General features: G+C 39.3%; 1 protein-coding gene across 1 annotated transcript; it reads left to right on the forward strand.

The window, feature by feature from the left end:
- The first annotated feature begins 980 nt into the window (after positions 1 to 980).
- On the forward strand, positions 981 to 17,912 carry bnc1 (basonuclin 1). Its single transcript, XM_055022425.1, has 5 exons — positions 981 to 1,321; positions 6,995 to 7,097; positions 9,012 to 9,247; positions 12,299 to 14,379; positions 15,797 to 17,912. Exons 1-5 carry the CDS (start codon positions 1,307 to 1,309, stop codon positions 16,590 to 16,592), a joined length of 3,231 nt encoding a protein of 1,076 aa, XP_054878400.1. The 5' UTR covers positions 981 to 1,306; the 3' UTR covers positions 16,593 to 17,912.
- Positions 17,913 to 21,704: the final 3,792 nt, after the last annotated feature.

Here is a 21,704-nt window from a genome sequence, read left to right on the forward strand (position 1 = left end):
GCTCACTTTTTTATTTGAGGAGAACTAATTATTTAGTTTTGAATTATATATTAATTCAGATAATTATACTATTTTTACAGTTTGGTTTAAGTGACATAAACATGCATATGGAATGTTACCATTTATGAATGTGTTCTGTAACATGTTCCACAATCATTCACTACAGCCCACCAAACAGAAAATCTAATTGTTGCCATGGATACTGTAGTTTTTTTTTTTTTTTAATATGAGAGATGTATTAAGATTTTTTATCAGTTGTTTTTTTTGTCTGTTGGTTTTTATTGTTAAACTTTTTTTTAAATTCACTAACAGTTGTTAACATCTTTTGGTTATACATGACAATATATGACATCATTTTCTCGGCTCTAAAAGCAGAGTGGGCTGCTCCATCTCTTAAAGATAAGAGATGGAGTGTGTGTAATGTGTGAAGTCTCCCTCTTGCTTAAAAATGCTCAACACAGACACCTACACATTCCTGACAGCACAAGGCATAACTTGTTACAGAGGCTCTTCACAGGGCTGTGTTAAGGTGAACGCAGGCACACACACTGGGCTGTGTGCATCGAGAGGGGCACCGTTGATTTAGGGCATTACTCAGAGAGAGGAGGCAAGGGAGAGGGTGGTAGGGAGGGGTCTCCCCTGGCTGCATTAGGAGAGCCTCTAGCCTTTGTGATTCCTTTTGATCAAATCTCTGTGAAAGATGAGTGTCATGCCCTCTTCCAGCCAGCTGTGAGGGGACTGCCCTGTGACTCGGAGGGGGTAACCATGTCTAAGTCTGTGCGCGTGAAAGGACACACACCTCTGTGCGTGTACAGTTGTGTGTGTATTCTGTGTAAGCTAGGGAGGGAGCAGGCAGCTCCTGAGGTGAGAATGCTGAGTGGGAGGATCTCATTCCAATCCCCTGTGCCCAGTTTCAACACACACACACACTCACACGCCGCACACGCGCATGCACACACTAAACATCTCGAGTAGTTTAGTGGGAGTCCACTGCAACATTAGGGGCGAAACGCAGAGAAGGCACATGTGCATCTGTGCTTCCAGAATAAAGCATAGTGACTTTTTTTTCCTTTTGGGCAAGCGCATGTAGCTGTGCATGAGTGTGTGTATGAGTGTGTGCATGAGGGTGTGTATGTTCTTATGAGAGAAGAAGGAAGCGTGTGTGTCTGTTGCTGAAGGAGACGCTGCTGGAAGTGATAGCTCTTTTGCTTTTGTACTTGTGCGGACAGGAGAGTTGGAGGCAGTTGTTTTGTGGAACTCTCAGAGAATGGCAAACTCCTCCGTATCCTTGGAAACATCCCATTAAATGACAATGGCCGAGGTAAGAGACAAACTGCTTTTCATTTCTACTTTCTGTCAGTTCTGGCACTTCTCAATATGCCTGCACACATGATCAGGATTTGCTTGAGTTTAAAACTGGAATGGTGTGGTCTGGACAGGTTTCAGGAGAAATCTGGACATTTTGTAACAGAGGATTTTATATCTGTCAGCGATCCTGGGGAGGTGTACTACTGCACATTATTTTGACATCAGTGTTGGAACTCAGTTTTGGTTCTTTACAAAGAACATTATTTATTAAAAACTTGTTCTTATGCCAACTTATCAAACAGCAAATGCTTCCTTAAAATGATAATTTCTCTAACTAGAAAAGAATAAAACGAAAGAAGTATCTGATTGATGCAGCTCACTTTTAGGACTTTATTTTTAAAGTCTTTAAAAATGTTCAATTCTTTCTTTGTTAGATATTCTTACTCTTGTAAAATTTTAGATACCAAAAAGAGACAAATATATATATATATATATATAAGTTGAGAATATATGTGTAAATTGGGTTCAGATCGTCAACATTTTGTTGAAAAAACTGTTAAATAACCAAAGGTGACAGAAAGAAGCAGGATAATAATGTTCTTTTTTTGTCTCTGACTAAATGTAATCTACTCTCTCTGCTCTGTATTTTCCATTCATTCATTCACTAAATGTGTAATACATGATTTTGTAGTTATGTATTTCTTTAGTATGGCAATGTTCTATGGTCAGCACCAGTTCAGGTCAGTGTTTACAGACTTACTGCTGATAGGAATCTTTTTTTGTAAGCTAGAGGAGTGCAACACACAGACTTGTTACCTGTGTCTGGTCGTTATCCTCCAGATCGTCTCTCAGTCGGCCTGCAGTTGGGGAAGCAGAGCCACTTGACCTCCTGTTGCCTTCTGGCCTCTGAGCGCAGCCGGTTTTTTAATGTGTTTAAAATGTTTGAATGTTGACATAATTAAAAAATCTCTGAGTTATCTGCGTTGTAGTGAGTCACTGCTTATGTGCATGTACGGTATGTTTGCTGTCAGATTAGTGCACAGCAGATCAAAGAATTTTGAAGAAAAGGTTGAAATTATTACTGGAAATAAAATATTTCTTCTTCTTCTGAAACACATTTCATTCTTCACTTACAAATTTAAAATATTATAATTCAAATTCTAGATATGGTTCATTATTAAAACATTTTGTTTAGAAATGCCATGAAGATATGATATTTTTTCTTCACATTATTTTCAGAAATACTTATAATTTTACAGAATTTCTGTGATATCCCTTTGACCTCCAAAATCATAAAAACACAAGAAAAACAAAATGCATTCTGGTCACAAGGCTGGCTTTTCCACTTTGATGAGTGAAAGTTTAATTTTGCTCCAGTTCACACAGTCGTTATATGTGTGTGAAATGTTGCTACAGCTGCCTCCTATCTTTTATTCCTGCTGTGATCTCACTCTTTCCAGCTTTTATGAACTATTTTTAATTAAAGTCTTCTCTTCCACTGTATTCACACATACAAACACAGACACACACACACAAGCCATAAAAGAGAGATAACTAGAGAAGGACTCAAACGTGCGCCCCTTGTTCATTCAGATGGAGATGATCCTTGGTTTGCTTCTTCTATGTAGGTTCTTTTGGTGTTGGATGAGCGAAGTGGCCGACGTCAGTGTGAACTTCATCAGCTACATTAGCTTTGTGATGTTTCGTCTGAGAGGGGTTGTTGGGGGGCTGGGAGCATGTTTGCTCCAGCCTTTTACCCCCTTGAGCGTCTCCTGGAGCTGTGATCTGCCCCTGCTGGCCCCAGACTAACTTTGTAACACCCCCAAAACCCACACACTAAGCTCCACACTGTGTGTGTGCGTGTGTGGGTGTGTGTCCATTCGTTGCATATGCTCTACGCTGCCACCAAAAGGCTTGTAAGGATTTGTCAGCCAGATGTGACAAAATTGTCAAGAGGCAGGCGCAGAGAGGGGGAGATCTGATATTAATCAGAGCATAGCTGGAAGCCAAACTCTATCAGAGTCAGTGTACTAACATGTTCCCCTCATTTACTTTCTCTGAGCCAAACACTCCCTCCGTGTTCCTAACGGCAAGCAACCAAAACCAGAGAGCCATCCAAACTTTGGCTGGCTTCTTCCATCCTTGCGCTCACATTTTTGTCTCCTTCAAACTTGTTTCTGTGCAGAGGCCAGCGTTTTTCTCATGGATCTTCAGGTAAACCTGTGCTGTGTTTTATCTGTTTTGTTGTGGATTATGTAGAGATTGATTTGTGCGTGTCGGCTTGTGATTGACTGCAGGATGAGTTTGAAATAATGAGTTTTTCACGCTGTCTTTAGGCTGTATGGACTCTTAACAGGCATGAATGCAGCCTGTCACTACTTGCTGCTGCCCATGCTTTCACTGGTTTTGTCTTCTTCTCTTTGTTTTTCTTTTTTATCTTTTTGACTACCATCATAGCTTTTTTTTCTCCTCAGTTTTTATGTAGTTGTTATGCAGGTCAGAGACAGACAGGCTGAATGGCTTTTTATGTATATAAATTAAAACGGTTACAGTAAAGCACAGGGTTTTTGTTACGGCGACCCATCTGTGACAAAAGTAGAACGAAATACCACTTGACTTCAGCTGCACTTTACATTTCAGTACAGTAAATTTCTGGCGGCAAGTTCTACTTCTCATTTAAAGGATGGTAATAATGTTTCTGAAAGTATTATTTCTTTTTTTTAAATCATAAAATTATTTTTATGCAGAAAAATAGACATTTTCTCCACAATGTCATAATATGATTACTTGAATGTGATTTAAGTGACATTTTAAGTCTGGATAAAATGTAAAAATTTAAACAGATTGTTATTTAAATTTAAATATATAATTGATATTTGACACAACATTTTTAATAGGATGAGCTTTCTGACACATAACAGCCTCAAGATGGTTCAGAAATGAACATTTTATATCATCACTCAAAACAGTTTGGTTTTATCATTTGTCGGATTGCCGTGTATGTATGGTAGAAATATGTAAAAATATCTAGAACTTTCTATTAAGTTCCATGTTTTATACCAGAATGTTCAGCTGTGCAAAACTATCAAAACCCATTTTTAAAATGTAATAAAATGTTTCTGTTGCATGTTTAATTGCCAATAGATTGGCAGTAAATGTGTGTGGTTGTGTCAGTATTACTGTTCCTCTGAACTGCCAGTTACTCTGGGATCATTTTTTCTTTGGCCTCATCACCTCTGTTTCCCCACAGAGACAAAGGTGTGAAGCTGCTGTTAATTGATTAGCTTTCCACCACATTAGGCCAACAAGTTCCTGTCCGATCACCAGCGCTCTCTGTTTACCACGCTTTGCTCTGGGTGGGCCATGAATACACCGAGACTTTTTATGCCATCTCTGCCTTTTCCACCTTCGACACTAGTTTTTAATCTACCATGTTCTCCGGCTATCCATCCGTCCTACACATTATGACCTGTGTGCAGTCTCTCAGAAAGGAAGCTTTTGCCTGCGACAAAGACACAACCACCAAAAACTTTAAGATTAGCAGCATAGAGGCAGAAAAATTCTGGAAACTTTTTCAACTTAGATAAAAAGATAATTCTAATCCTTTGGAATAAAATTGGCCAATACGTAACTTATTACACATAAAAAAATTATGGAGACAAAGACATTTATTAAGGTCAAGGCCAGGACTCCACAGAGCATGAAACACAGAACAGGTACTGACAAATGGCATTTTATTTCTCCACGTCTTAAGCAGGATTTCAGTCTCAGACCCACGCGCACACGCATATTTTAGTCACAAATAAGTGGTACACACTAGGATATTGCATGGACTAGAAATTATCAACACTGCTTGTGCCTAACAGTGATACTTTGCCCAACCATTCTAGTTCTGCATTGTTGCGTTTTTTTTTCTCATTCATCACAGATTTACTGCCATCACTGATTGTCATTTGTTAAACAACCTGTAGACATGTCAGTGATTGGTGGTACTGTTAATCAGACATGTTTAAAGTGATCAAGGTGAATGGGAGTGCAGGGGCGGAGAGAGGGGGTGGGGGGTTCTGATGAACATCAGTGATGTAAAGAACACTGCACCATGTTAGCTATGGCTTTGAGTGCTGAAGGACCTGCATCATTTTGTGCAATTAGTCTTCTTGTCGTTGGCTTCATTGATGCGTACGAACAGCTACTGCTTTGTTGTGACAATGGCAAAAAGAAGGAGACGGGGCAGGGCACTGGCTGCCATACATCATCCCTGTCTTCATCTTCTCTTTCTCCTTCTTTGTCTTCCTCTCAGGAACTCATGAAATGAATCACTAATTAAGACAAAACAACTGCAAGCACACTGAATTATAATTTATGTGTGTGTATGTGTGTGTGGGAGTGCAGAGCACCTGATTGAGATGTACATTGGGGGGAGCAGCAGCAGGGTGTGTGTGCAGCCACAGAGGGACAGGATTAGTCTAATTGGGCTGTGTTAGGTCTGGCCGCTCTGTAATGATGGGATTAAGACTCTGTGAGATGAGAAAAGGTGTTTTTACACCTCAGCAGTTGAGCTGAGGAACCTCGGCTTTTCAGGCCCGACGCAAAAAGTGATGGTGAAAAAAGCAACGCCAGCGGACATCTGACGACCGAAGGTTACTGGTGGTGTATCAAGGCCAGGCAGCTGCCACCAACTTCATCCTTGGTCAGTTTTATTCACACTAATGATGAGAGGTTGGTGCAAGGTGAAATCATGTGCTTCCAGATTACAAAGACCGGCCCGGCTTCAATCACACAACCAAGTGACTGACTAAATGAGGAGGGGGCGGCTTACAACCCATCACCCACACTTTATTCCTTCTCTGCCTGGCAAGAGAGATCCAGCAAGGAGCTAAGCATTCTGCTCATGTATACGAAAACTCAACTGATCATCTATTATAGATGCAGAGGGAGAGAGGTGCTGGAGTATAGCCATCCCAAGGTTTCTAGCATGAACCAAGACAAGTAGCTTTGATCACAAGTATGATGATGCTATCTCTGTTCCTGGTCTGGAATATTTTTCAACTCAAAAATTAAACATGTTTTATTTTTATTATTATTATTTTATTAGAATTTAATTTTGGTCCAGCTACACAATGACCTCATTGTTGTTATGCATTGGCATCACTTTTATTTCTGTTTGTTTCAGTTCTGTCTAAGTAGCTTTTCTGATATGACTTTCTGAAATTTCAGTGTTAACCATTATACAGGTTGGCAGAAAGGTTGAAAGTCAGAATGCTCTGCATGTATGTTTGCGTGTCTAGGGGTCTGGCGTCTGCTTGTTGCTGCGGAGACGGCAGGTCCTGCAGTGATCCTGAAACGAGTCTTCTTCTGTTCTCAGAAAACTAAGAAATGAGCGACCCACAACCAGAAACCAAATCACCTGAAGCATTCATGTTCTTCTGTTAGTCACTTACATATCACTTTGCAGAGAGAAAACTGCAACTATTACACACGCATACAAACACATTCCATAGGAAAAGCAGGAAAGGACTGCTGTCATGTTTTTTTCTTCCACATTTATTTGTGTGCCTTCTGGATTCATTTTAAATAAATAAAAATGCCAACAAAAAAGCAATAATTAAGTTTTTAGACATAGACAAAAACGTACTGATTTTGTGTATCACCCTTTTTAAGTTGTTGTCCTTGTTATAATATACAGGCGATCTGCTGCACCTTGGTAAACTGTAACTGTGACAGCTTCAAGCCTGGGAAGCTGAAGAGGAGGCAGTGTGAAAACTGCAAACATGGCTGGGTAGCACATGGTAAGAGCTGGAGCAAGTACTCTCACCAGAACACATTCAATACACTTCTAATTTATAGAGTCTGGTTTTGTTTTCAGATCTATTCTTTTTTTTAAAGTGCCATCAGCTTGAATGACTTACTTAACACATCAGCAGGTAGAAACATTCACCATAAACCCAACATGAATGATAGGAGAAACTCTGAGAACACAATTTAACATTTAATATAATGCTGTTGTAGAACTGCAGGTAATTTAGTCAGTGACTCTGAGCAAGAATTGGAAAGTAAACAAAAGTGACAGTTAAAGTTGGTGGGTTTGTTTCTGTTAATGCATTATTCTTATAAACTATCCTTCATTGTTTTGACTGTTCAACTACAGTTTCCACTACATCAGCAGTGATCATTTTTGGGCTTCATGTTTGGCAGTTAGAAGTATTTGTGGGTTTTTACTTGCAATATGTGTCAACCCAAAGTTCTAGTATGCTAATATTATATGTGAAGTAATCTCATTAGATGCAATGTAGAGCCATATGAATGTTGCTGTACTTTTAAAAAGTCACCAATCATAAAGCATTATGAAATTAATAAGGTTAAGGTTCAAACAGCCTGAATATAAAAAGATTATGAAAAAAGTAAAAATGTATCGGGCTTGTTGATGAGAATGGATGAGATGTGTTGTTTAGTATGTACAGTGAGCAGAGCAGTGTACAGACAAAAACGATGGACATGAAAGAATTATTTTTCTACTAAGATATTTTGTCCTGATGAGAGCATCAAAGTATCAGCTTTCAGTCAACCTAAATGTCAGATGGTTTTCTGTAGTATTTCTGGACTGACATAAACAGGATGTGATGATGGAATCAGTCAGAATGGTTTGATATGAGGGGTAAGTTATAGTTTGATTTAGTGCATAAAAATATAAATAAATAAAATGACCATCAGTCTAAGTTCCATGTCATTCCTTGTCTTCTTTTTCTGAACTTGCTTGGTGCTGTTCAGAATCATATAAAGTCAAAAGGACTGAAAAGCAGGATTAATCCTAATCTGCCATTCAAATCGACAATAAACAAACAAACAAAAAAAACAACTTGTTTTTCACGCTAGTATAAAATTCTTTCATTTTGTATACAATTAAATAAGGTCTGTGTAGAAGTGGTTGTTATTGTCAGAAAATTAAGGCCTTTCTTGTAGGGAGATCCATTCACTCATCACTATAAAGACAGCAACCTGGTGAAAACCAGCCTTTGTGCTACACTTTGCTTCATCCAGAGCAATTTCTATTTTCTTTTTGCTACTTTTCCACATAAAGAATGATGTCAACAAACATTATCAAATATATATTATTGTAAAAAAAAATAAAAATCACAATCTTATAATGAAATTGTGTGTTTTTGTCAATATAATCCCCCAAAAATCATTACTAAAAGAAAAGGAAAATCAATTCCAGTTTCCCCGAGCAGCCCATGGGTCGTAATGGGCCGGCCCCTTAGTTGAGATCATTTATCTGTCTTGATTCACACAGTAGACTGTAGAGGATGTTGGAGCTTCGCTGATTTGTATAGTGATGCAAATGTCTAAATTTAAAAACTGTAGTGTTCATACATGCAGTTTTTCATGTTAACAAACTGTATTATCATTTCTCTAACGTTGTCATGTTAGCAATGTTTGTCTTTCACTGGATATTGGAAATTATGCAAAAAACATCCTTAGTTATTCAGTGAAAAAGTAGAAATTTAATGTGTACCTTTAGTCTCTTCCTTTAATTCAGTTAATTTATTTTTGCATCGACAGTTTTGGTTTTAGTATGAACTTATTTCCAACCTCCAGACTTAAAATGTACTCTCTGTCTCTCTTCACTTTCATTTGATGACAGTATTTATTGCAGAACCATTTCATCCAGTCTAATCTAATAAAATCTGGTCCATTTTTTCCAGCCTTGAGCAAGCTGAAGGTCCACCATATGTTCCAGAGTAGCCAGGTGGAGATCGTGCATTCCAACGTAGTGTTTGATATCTGCAGCTTGATGCTGTACGGCACCCAAGCCATCCCGATCCGGCTCAAAATCCTCCTGGACCGCCTTTTCTCTGTCCTCAAACAGGAGGAGGTCATCCAGATCCTCAACGCATTGGACTGGACACTTCAGGACTACATCAGGGGATACGTGCTCCAGGTGAGACAACCTGTTCATGGAATCTGGAACTTGATTCATCCAGTCTGTCTGTCCAATAATGTTTCAGTTTTAATGAGGCCTGATGGATTTTTCCTGCGACTGTTCATGACTGTTCATGTGAAAAATCACTTTTTCACATGAATTTTTGGTGTGGATTACTTTTGGTTCCCTTTCCATTAAAATAATTTGAAATTGTTAAAACTGGCTAAATGACTGCACTGAACACATAAGTGGGAAGGTGTGTAACTCACAAGTGGCCCTGAGTTTTCCCTGAAAAATCAATTCATCAAACTTTCCTAGTTCTTAAATAACTGGCTACTAACTGTAATATAATTATAACTGTAATTTAACTCTGTGTATTTGATGGAGCGCATTTTGTTTTTTTATTTGAAATCTTTTGATGTCCGTAGCAGAACAGGCTGCTGGTGAAGAGAGCAGCCTGTTCTCTCTCTATCTAAATGCTATCAGTGGAATATGAGTTCATGCTGGATAATTATTGCATTCCATTCTCAGGATTGTTTACCCAGAAACAGATTTGTGTTGTTAAAATTTTGCAGTCCTGGAGGTGTTAGCTGTATTCAGGTTAGCAACCAGAAAGGAGGGGAGCAGCTCGAGAGCTGGCCGAGGCCTCAGGTTGTCTCTGGAGTGTCTGCAGACCGGGACGGCTGTGTGGAGCTGAGAGGCTCTTTTTCATCTAAGACAAAAAAATCTGTCAAAATAACACCACTGGGAATATATGAATGGATTATTGCAGACAGACAGATTTTATGTTCCGGCAGAGGTTTACTCTGATTAGCTGGATCGACTTGCTGTTATTTGTTTCTGTTAAAAATCCTGTCTTTAGCTGGTTTTCATGTACAATTTACTACATTTAACTTGAGAACAGAACAATGTGTTTTTGTGACCTTGGCACAACCAAGGTCAACAGACTGGCGACCTGTCCAGAGTGTACCCCGCCTCTTGCCCGGAACGCAGCTGGAGATAGGCACCAGCACCTCCCGACCCCGTTAGGGAGAAGGGTGCTCAGAAAATGGATGGATGGTACAGCTAGGAAATCATAAGTCATGTGTTTGGGTTTATGTATGTTATGATTCTAAAGATATATAATAATATAACCTCTAGGGCTGCACCAATGATTTTAGTGATTGATTATTTTGATGATTAATCAAATTTTTAAATGTGTATGCTTGTTATTTATTTATTAAATTACTTACATCACTCTTAGGTATATTTATATTTTTATAAACCTGACATTGTCAACTAATATGTAATTTCCCCTTGGGGATCAATAAAGTATCTTCTATTCTATTAAGGCGCAAATAAAGAAACATTTCATTTATTTTGCTAAATGATAAGATAAATATTTTTATAGCTTAAAACAAAACGACAGCGTTCTTTTAGTCAAGATTTGATCATATTTTGCAAAAGATGCATGTGTTAAAATCCTTCTGACATCAACATGAAAAGTTCAAACCTTCCTGCATAATGTAATTACAGTGTATGACTGACTTGGTCAATATCATTTTGGATTGTAGGAAATTTTTTTAAACAGAATTAAAAAATAAAATATATATATATATATATATATATATATATATATATATATATATATATATATATATATATATATATATATATATATATTTCATCAGCAGCATTAAATATATATATATATATATATATATATATATATATATATATATATATATATATATATTCTCATTCTCGTTGAGTCTTTATGCTCCAGTTAACTTTTGATCAATTTCTAAATTAACTGAGAATCATTTCAGCTCCAATAAAAAAAAAATTAATAATGATAAAAAAAATTTCACACAAGAATTTTGACTTGTGTATTGTGTCATCCACATTTCCAAAAGCTAGTCTGCAGGTCTCCTTACAAAGCTAAAAACTTCTTAAATGGCTAAATTATCACTATTAGAGCATATTGTAACATTTTGAACAAAAACATCACAAATCATCTTTTCTTTATTGTTTGCTTTATTCCTTCTTTGGGGTAGTCTGGTGGAGCAGAGTTTTAGTTTGCCTAGGAAAAACAACAACAGTCATGCAGTTCATGCAGTCTAGAGAATTTAATGAGGAAGAAATTAAGAAAACACATTTTCTGCTCAAAGTACAAATAATTTCCAGATGGACTGATAGACAATATGGTTTGTCTGACCCCTGAGAAGCATCAATGAATAGCGTTAGGTCAGGCAGCAGATAAGACTGAAATCTTCCTGATAAATGGGGGTGTACCGTGGGGGAGGTGGAAAGCCTTTGGAGATGAAATGTAGCCACTCGACCCCTGAAATATGCCACTGCTTGTTTATTGCTATGCTACCCCCACTTCAGACAAGTCTCCATACTAAGTTGATAGATTTGTAAATATTATGTCTTTTGCTACAGAATTTAAGTGAAGCTGTTGCCAAGCCGGCCTAGAGCCAGCCTGCAGGCTCTGTGACAGCACAAGATCTCACTTCAATTTGTGCATCATCAAGAATTCAAGCCGGGCTGCATTTCATTTATGTTCGCTTATTTAATAGCAAATGTAGAGTCCGAATCCTCGACAGACACCCAACGAATGCTGTGTGATAAAATATTAATCCTGGTTACGGCAGGAAGCTTCTCTTCACTTTCAAAGCCTCTCAGAGTCACATGTGATTAATGCTGGCCGGACCTGCTAGATCACTGAGACTGTGTCTGACACTTTATGCAGTAGAATGTGTGTGTGAGACATGAGATGCACACTTTTAGTTTTTCATGGTAAAAGTGGAGAACTAAATGAAGACAACGGACCTGAAGTAGGCTGTACTCAGGGTTCTTCACCGCTCACTTCTATACACACTTGTTCTGATTCCTTCCTTCAGCCTTGCTGCCAATCTGTTTTATAGGATGTGTCATACAAGCTGCTCTGTGAATATGTATGAGCAACTCAACATACAGCTTTAATGCTGCTGATGAAATTGCTTTCTCCCCTTTTATTTTTCTCATTCTATCTATGTCATGATAACATCCTCACACATTTCCCTCGTTTTTCTGCTCTGCCTGCAGGATGTTGCTGGTAAAGTGTTGGACCGGTGGGCCATCATGACCTTTGAGGAGGAGATTGCTACTCTGCAGCAGTTTCTGCGTTTTGGTGAAACCAAGTCTATAGTGGAGCTTATGTCTTTACAGGACAAGGAGGGGCAGGCGGTGTTGGTTCCCAGCACACGCACAAACTCAGACATCCGCACCTTCATTGAGCGGAACACTCCTCGCTCTACTGCCAGTCTCTCCGCAACTAAGGTTGAAAAGATTAGTGGCAACAGCATGCACCACTTTGAGAACTTCATCAATAGCATGGCCTTCATGCTTCCATTCCAGCTGTTAGGCTCTGTGCCTGCACCATTCTTAGGTTCACCACCAGGGTCAATGCAACATCAGCACCAGCAGCACCAGCAGCATCAACAGCACCAGCAGCATCCATGTGGTGCTTCAGATGAGCAGCAGCTTCAGAGTAAAGATGAAGTGAGAGACAATATTGGCAGGGACAACCCCCTCCATCTCCCTCATCCTTCAGAGAGCAGCCTGCTAGGTTCAAGCTCCATCTCATATGCTTCTGATTTGGACCGAACCGGTGAAAGAACAATGGACACACCCTCCACAACAGCAAAGATTGAAGCAGAAGACTTCTCCACCAGTGACAACTACTCAGATGGCTCATCAACCCCATGCACACCGTCTATGACCTCTGATGTTCCTCAGATGTCTCCTGAGGGGAAGCTGCGCTCTCTGGACAGGAGTGGAAGCGGCACTGGAGGGGCATCGGGGACTGCAGGCTCTCTGAAAAAAGGCCGTGTGTTTTGCAACGCTTGTGAGAAAACATTTTATGACAAAGGCACACTGAAAATTCATTATAATGCAGTTCATCTGAAGATTAAACACAAGTGTACCATTGAGGGCTGCAACATGGTCTTCAGCTCGCTGCGTAGTCGCAATCGGCACAGCGCTAACCCAAACCCCCGGCTACACATGCCCATGAACCGGAACAACAGAGACAAAGATTTACGAGGAAGCTTGTCTGCTGATGAAAGTTCACAAGGAGAAAAGAGAGCTGAATATAGCAACATTTCCATCTCTTCCTCAGAAAGCCATAAGTCTGCTCCCAGCTTCATGGTGAGCCATGTGGACACTGCTCCTAAGCTCCATAGTAATTCTTTCTCCAGCATGGGCCAAACTGGCATCCTCTTCCCTAACTTAAAAACAGTACAGCCAGTCTTGCCTTTCTACCGAAGCCTGGTAACCCCAGCAGAACTTGCTAACACCCCAGGGACACTACCTTCTCTTCCAATTTTATCATCTTCTGTAACTGTCAAACCCATCATAACACCAGAACCTTGTATGACAGATCCTATACCAAAGAAAAAATCACGGAAGTCAAGTATGCCAATAAAAATAGAGAAGGAGGTAATAGAGCAGGATGAGGAGATGGATAAGGGAAGCCTATCGGAGGAGGAGGTTCCTCTGCAATGTAGGGAAAAGGATGACTTTGAGGGTAACCATGAAGGAGTGCATGTGTGCAATGAAAAATCTGAAGAGGCAAGACAAGATTACATGGATAAAGAAAAGGAAAGGGATGGTAGCAAGCATCTGATAGACCAAACCTTTGCTGGAAACTCAATTGAAAGGAATGATGAATATGACAGACCAGAACAAAAAGAAACACGGGTCATCACTGTTTCACCATCCTCATTGAAAAAGAGTCCCAATGCTAGCTACAAAATCTCAGCTGGTAAGCAATCCACTTGCACTGAAGATAGAACTGACATTGAACATTCAGATTCATTGCTTGAAGTTGACAAGATCCCACAGCATAAATGGGATGAATCTGGGCACAGGTTGACCAATGGGGGTGGTCTCCTGTTGGATGAAAAGGAAGGGCTTGATAGATGTGAAGAAGATTATGGGATCTCAGGGCTGTCTCACCTTGAACCTGATGCTAACCTTCCACACCACTGTGAGATCTGCAGTAAGACCTTTAAAAACCCATACAGTGTCAAGATCCACTACCAAAACATCCACTTGAAGGAGATGCACATGTGCACAGTGGATGGCTGCAATGCTGCTTTCCCGTCCCGAAGAAGCCGAGACAGGTGAAGTAGCTTTATGTTTTTCTTAGCCTTCTAACAAAAGACCAAACTGCTCACCAGCCTTAAAGAATGAGTTGATTGTGGATTGAAAGTGCAATCTGAAGGGGCCTAAGAAAACTGTACACTCTGAAAATATTGCCATGCACATGACTGGATGTACTTGGAGGTCCTGACCTGAACCCCAGGTCTGCAGACCCAGTCAGTAAACCAGAAAATCACCGAAAAGTTCATTTATTTCAGTCACTCAATTCATCAAATGAACATTAAAAAATAATAAATATTAATTTTTCATATATGTATTTTCTGCTTTTAGCCTTGTAAAACACTACATTAATATTAGGGTAATACGTCAGACCAATGAAAAACTTTTTTTAAACTTATGTGGGCTTAAGAAAAAGTGTGTTTAATATGTGCTTAAAGGTTGTTATTTTAAAAGGTATGTGTAATCTGACAGATAGGCCGCATTAAAACACATCCATCCATCCATCCATCCATCCATCCATCCATCCATCCATCCATCCATCCATCCATCCATCCATCCATCCATCCATCCATCCATCCATCCATTCATCCATCCATCCATCCATCCATCCATCCATCCATCCATCCATCCATCCATCCATCCATCCATCCATCCATCCATCCATCCATTGATGGATGCATCCATCCAATCAACCAATCAACCAACCATTATATTACATGATTATCCCCAGGGGGGTTGCCTGGGATGCTGGTGCCTATCTCCTGAGGTCAAAGGGTGAGAGGCAGAGTCACCCTGGACAGATCACCCTTTCATCGCAGGGCACCACAGAGACAGACAGGACAAACAATCATGCATGCACGCACATCTAACGAGAATTTAGGTAGATCTGTTAATATGACAGTCATGTTTTGCACTGTGGGAGGAAGCCAGAGAGAAGCCACCATGCACAAGGAGAACATGCAAAGTCCATGCAGAAAGACCCCAGGCTGGGAATTAAACCCAGGACCTTCTTCCTGTAAGGCAGCAGTGCTACCAACTACACCATTGTGCCTTTAGAATACATATTCTAAAATACTGAATTTGACTATATATGTGCAAATAAAAGAAAAACATTATGCCATATTGAGATTAGATATATTGAATTGTTTTTTTCATCTGATGGTCAATTCATCTGATGTATACTTATTAACATGAGTGTATATAAGTATACACTTATGTTATACTTATATAACATAAGTGTAACATGTGAAACAGTTATCAATCTCCATCTATAAATTGTGATGTGACCAGGGTGTATCCTGCCTCTTACCCAGCACTACAGATAGGCAGTGAAAAGAAGTAAACTGCAGTTCTATTTCATCTGCACATGGTTTAATAAGAAAATATTCTCCAGCCAATACAGAAACACCATAATGACATTTATTTCTTCTTCTCCAGACACAGTGCAAATCTAAACCTACATCATAAGCTGCTGACCAAAGACTCCCTCAGCACAGCCGCGTCCTCCTACTCCTCATCATATTACAAAGACAGAGACTCTGAAGGCCTGGAGGCTGAACAAAACCAGCAGGACAAAGACGCGCTACACAGAGACCCAACATGTCAGACCTCAGTCATCTTCCGAGGACACAACCGCATGGGACTAGTGTTTCCTATGAGCAAGGCACCTGCTGCACTTAGCAGTGCTGAGACTTCCCCCCTGCAAGAGTTGGAGGGATTAGGAGAAGCAGATGGAAGTGGAAATGGGAATGATGGGACGATCCTTGACCTGAGCACCTCGACCTCAGTCCTACCTTGTGGCAGTGGCAGCGCTCAGTCTTCCTGGGACTCAGATGAAGCTCAGAGTGATGAAGAGGAAGGAGAAGAGGATGAGGAGGTCCTCCCCATAGAGGACAGCGATGAGAGCTGTGATGGGCTGGGTGTGAGGAGGTCAGACGATGAAGAGGGGGCAGCGGGGAGACACAGAAACACAGGCTGTAGCAGGAGTGGGCAAAACAGACATCAAGGGGCGGGGTCTCCCATCACATGCCACGTCTGCCAAAAGGTGTACAGCAACAAAGGAACATTCCGGGCTCATTACAAGACGGTCCATCTGCGACTTCTTCACAAGTGTAAGGTCCCAGGATGTGACACATCCTTCTCCTCTGTACGGAGTAGAAACAGACATAGTCAGAACCCAAACCTGCACAAGAACCTTTGTGTTACCTCAGGGGCCACCGCCAAACACGAATAAAGATCTGGGTTCAAATGGCAGCAAGCAGGTGATGGGGGGTGGGGCAGAGAGAAGACTTACTAATTAGCACTTTTTAAATATGAACACAATCCACCAAAATACTGTATGTTTGGCAAAAAAAAGTGAAATCAAGCAAAAAGAATATACAGTTAGAAATTCATGTGTTGTGTAAAATGAAACGACATTCCTGTCAGTGTTTACTCATTAAAGTACAATCAGTGTGTGTGCAAAAAATCGTCTACATTAATGTAAGTCGTCCTGTTGTAAAGTGGAACTGATATCGTTCTGTTTTCTTTAACCCTGATTTCCAGTTCAGACCACAGAAACATTTTCCCTTTTGTTCTCCCTGTGATGACGGAATCAGGAAGCTGAATATTATGGATTTATTGAATACTGTCATCAGACAGATCCTACATATGGCACTTAATTTATCAGAAAAATACTTCAGTAAGCAGCATTATTTAAGTGTTAGTGTTTAGAGTGTGACCATATTTACTATTCTATGATTGATCTTTCCAGTTGTTCTGTGTTTTATGCTGCCAATATTGACCAAAGATTTTCCTCCCTTCCTATATGTGTGCAACATCCCATTTCTGTTTTCTGAGGGATATGCAGTGTTAAAGGAGCTCAGCAGGGTCACCCCTGAGCACAAAGGGCCTGATGAAATGCAAAAGTTTATTTACTTTATGATTAACAGTGGTAAAGTGACTGTGGAACAATGAAATTGAGAAAAAAAACTACAAAAAGTGGCCGAAGACTGAAAGACTTTCTCAGTTTCTGTGGCTTCCTTGTAAAGAAATGTGATCTTGGGGCTGTTGTTAGCAGAGCTGTTGCTGTCATATTGTTTGTGTTTCAGAGGAAACTGACAGAGCGTAAAACCACAGCCAGGCGCTGGTCTGGAGCCTGGAAGCATGTACTGTGAATGAGTCAAACACTGATAATAAGTACAAGGAAAATAGCAGTCATTATTGACTCCACTTACACTATAAATAACAGAACTGGATATTTTGTGAACAGAGTAAACTCTCTCAAGGAAGTTAAACATTTACTGTATTAAATAGGAACATTTCATGACTGTTCCTTTTGGAATAAAAAACAAGAACGTGTATTGTTCTGGTAGTTCAGCAGTTTTGCTCTTTATCACAAATGTTTGTATTTTGTATTGAAATTCAACAGGTTAGATTGAGAAACCATTCTTTTCTTTACATTAATTTGTTTAAAAAATGAGAGTGCAAAAACTGTTCATTGTTAATAGATATTTCTTTTGGTTTATTGTCATAATATTTGTTTGCAGTTAAATAAAGAGCCATATGTTTGGAGGACTCAGTTTATTCTTTTATTCATAAGATCCTAAAATCAAATACACACCACTGTCCATGTGCTGACAGGCACACACATTTAAAACAAACTGTTTGACAAAATTAAAAGTGTTCCTCTGGGAGCCTTATAATAGATTCATATCACTTCTGTTTCTGTTCAACTTTTTCACAATCATTTGGTCATCTGTTTAATGGGTCTAAACTAAAAAAGCAGTAGCATGATGCCTTAGGACACCAAATAACAGCCAGTCAGCAAATCAAGTCACATTTAATTTGGCTATTTCATGAAAAATTGCCCTTAAAGTTTCAATAGAACTTAAGGTGAAAAGAAACATTTCAGTGTCCATGTCCATGTTTGTTAGTACAATATCTAGAAGCATCTAGATATTGTACTAACAAAATGCTGGTAAACAAATACATTTTCCTGTCTATTTGAAATCAACACATTATAACAATAATGATAAACAGAATTATTTGTGTCATTAGGGATTATTATTGACATCAATGAAAAAACAAGCAGAGAGAAAGGGAAGAAACACAACTGTTTCTGTTCAGGATGAACGGAAACCGCCCTGCTGTTACACCATTCAGGGCCCCAAAGCTTTGATTTTTAACATCGCTTTGAAATTTGCACTGTTGTTCGTAGAATATTTTTTTTACCCTTAAAAAAATCAAAAATATATTTTCTGTTTCTATAATTGAAGATTAAATTATAAACCAGGTAACAGGGCATTCAGGACATTTTTACAGCTTTCCATATAGTCTGACTGACAGGAACAAGATGAGGTTGAAATGTTCAATTTGACTGACACCTTCTGAGTTTCAACAGCAGTCCAGGTAAGGCAGATGTGAAATCATCTTATTGTTCACACACAGCTAACTTAAGCAGCAACAAGACATGACTTTGTTGTTGATTTTATTTTCCAGAACTAGAACCTTCATTGGGTAAGGGTTGGATTCTTTTTATTAGGCCAAAAACAAGCAAAGGCTAAAACAGAATTCCCAGTTTCAAATTTGAACTGCTGAAAAATGGCACACTTAATATAATCAAAAAGTCTGAAAAAAAAAGAGACAGAAACTCTCACTACCTCTCTTTACTGAAGAGGTGAATTAATCACTGCAATACTGCAAGGGAAGGTTAAAGTGCATGGATGCAAATGGACCAGTGACAGTGAAAGTATATGGGTCCACATTGAAAGGGGGGGGGGGGAGGACAAATCTGTTACACAACATTCCTGAGTATTGTACCATTATAGAGAGCTGAAAGCCTTGCATAACTCAACAATTCAACCTACCTGGCACATTTACTGTACATTAGTATAACAGCAAAGCTGTTCTTTATCACTTTAGAACAAAAAAAACCCCCCGTTCTGACAAGTGGCAGAAATCTAGTACCACTCAGAGACAGCATCATGTATTATTTCAGTCCCTCTGGTTTGCTGTATGTAGGCAACATTATTCAACAGAGAAGCAACATGATCTCTAAAGGTGGAGCACTCACTTCCTCCTCAGAGCTGCATTTGTATCTGGATTAAAAGAAACCTCTTTAGTCACTTGTAGAAACTGTGCCGTGGAAAAGCTTTTTACATATTGCAGAAATAAACTTACTAAGCACAGGATGAAATGTGAAAATATTTTTTGTTGGATGCGTTACTTCTTTTCTATCCATAAAAACTCTTAGTTTTATGGATAGAAAAGTGTCTGTTGAACATTTTCAACAGCTACTTGTCAGCAGTTCAAAATGAACATTTCAGTGTTTAAAATGTTCATTTTATTTACTGGTCTTTCCCAATAATGGCATAAGTTTTTATTTCTTTCTTACATTAACACACAGTCCCAAGAAAAAGACCAGCAGTACAGTTATTCATTTCAAAATTCCACTGGCAGATTAAACTAGGAGTTTTTCTTGTTGTTAATACTGTCCTGCCTGCTTAGTTGGGTCTGTTCTGCCTGGCAGATGTTATAGAATCCAAGATATGTGGGGTCTGCAAAGGTAATAGCTGCACATTTCCTGACCCTTGACCTAAACAAGTCCTGGGTGGAGAGCACCTCAGCCCTGGCTGTGCAGAAGATGAGCAGCAGCTCCTGTGGCAGATTCTAAGGACCCATAAAGATTCCTCACAGTATTGTTGAGGGTGGTAAAGGACCATTCCTCACTATCCTCAGGGGTGTTCTCCAGAATTATTCTATTATCTCCCCAGTCTTGAGTGGGTTAAGTTCCAGGCAGTTCAGATGTCGCAGTAGGACTTATAGTGGCAAACATATGGGCTATTTTGGCATATTTTGCTGCATCCACTTAGAGGCCTGTTACCTTTCTTAAGAGTTTTTCTGCACCTCTGCTGCACTTCTGTGGTTTTCCACTCACTTCTCTTCAACTCCAGTCAGATGAAATAATATATAAGGTCAAATTGATCTTGCACATGACAATACAGGTGAATTCACCTTAATCAAAAACTGTTTTCTGTTTCCCCTTCAGACAACTGAACCACGATTAGATGAATTTGAAGACAGTGACAAATAGTATTACTACTCCCTCTACTGCTGACAAATTGCAATAACACCAGACACATAAAATGACTGCACCACTGGCTCAACTTCCCCTATCATTCTTGGGTGGAACAATTTAGATTAGATTAGATTAGATTAGATTAGATTAGATTAAATTAGATTTGATTAGATAGAACTCAATTAATCCCTAAGGAAGTTTCAACTGGGGAATTAGATTTTCACCAGCAGTGCATCAACGTAAAAACAGCTTTAACAAGAAAGTTTGAAAAAAAAAAAAAAAAGACATAAAAGGAAAAGAAAACAATTCAAGCAAAATAAGACAAAAGCAATATATGAAATATGACAGAACTCTTTTTAAAAAGATTTTTTGGCACTACTGGTCTTACTTGAACCAAAAGTTCATATGAAATAGGATAGAGACATACAGCTGAGTTCAGGAGTATAGCCTTTTCACACAGTGCACATGGTTCACCAGCAGCCACCATGCACCATGTAACAGCAGTTCTCACACTAGATCTTAGTAATATGGCTACCTTAAAGTATAATACATATGAGGCAGATACACTATATATGAGCTTACGTGGCATCCCATTCCTAATCCATATGGTTCAATATGATGTGGGTCCACCCTTTCCAGCTATAACAGCTTCAACTCTTCTGGGAAGGCTGTGAATAAGGTTTAGGAGTCTAATGGGATTTTTGACTATTCTTCCAGATGTGCATTTGTGAGGTCACATACTGATGTTGGACGAGAAGGCCTGGCTCTCAGTCTCCACTGTAATTCAATAGAACACCTTTGGGATAAACAAAGGTGTTTGTTCATCCCTTGCTTTGTGCTGTGGTGCATTGTCGTGTTGGAAGAGGAAGGGCCAGCTCCAAACTGTTCCAACAAAGTTGGGAGCATGGAATTTTTCAAAATATCTTGGTATGCTGAAGCATTCAGTTTCTTTCACTGGAACTAAGGGGCCAAGCCAAGCTAATGAATACCAACCCCACACCATAATCCTCCCTCCACTAATCTTTACACAATGCAGTCAGATAAGTACTATTTTCTTGGCAATCACCAAACCTAGACTTGTAACCCACCAAGGATCAGTTCTTTTTTTCATGTTAATTGCATTTGAAATTAGTTCAAAGCTATTTCTAATGTACTTTTTTATAGTTATATAAAACTCCACTTGTGAAGGTAAATCTATTGGGCCTCTCAATAACCCTCAGAAAACAATTCTGACTTCTTCAGTATGAGACAGGACACATTCAAAATGATAGGGGTTTGAAGAGCAGG

The sequence above is a fragment of the Poeciliopsis prolifica genome, unplaced genomic scaffold (assembly GCF_027474105.1).
Source record: "Poeciliopsis prolifica strain line A6 unplaced genomic scaffold, Auburn_PproV2 SCAFFOLD086, whole genome shotgun sequence".
NCBI lineage: Eukaryota > Metazoa > Chordata > Actinopteri > Cyprinodontiformes > Poeciliidae > Poeciliopsis > Poeciliopsis prolifica.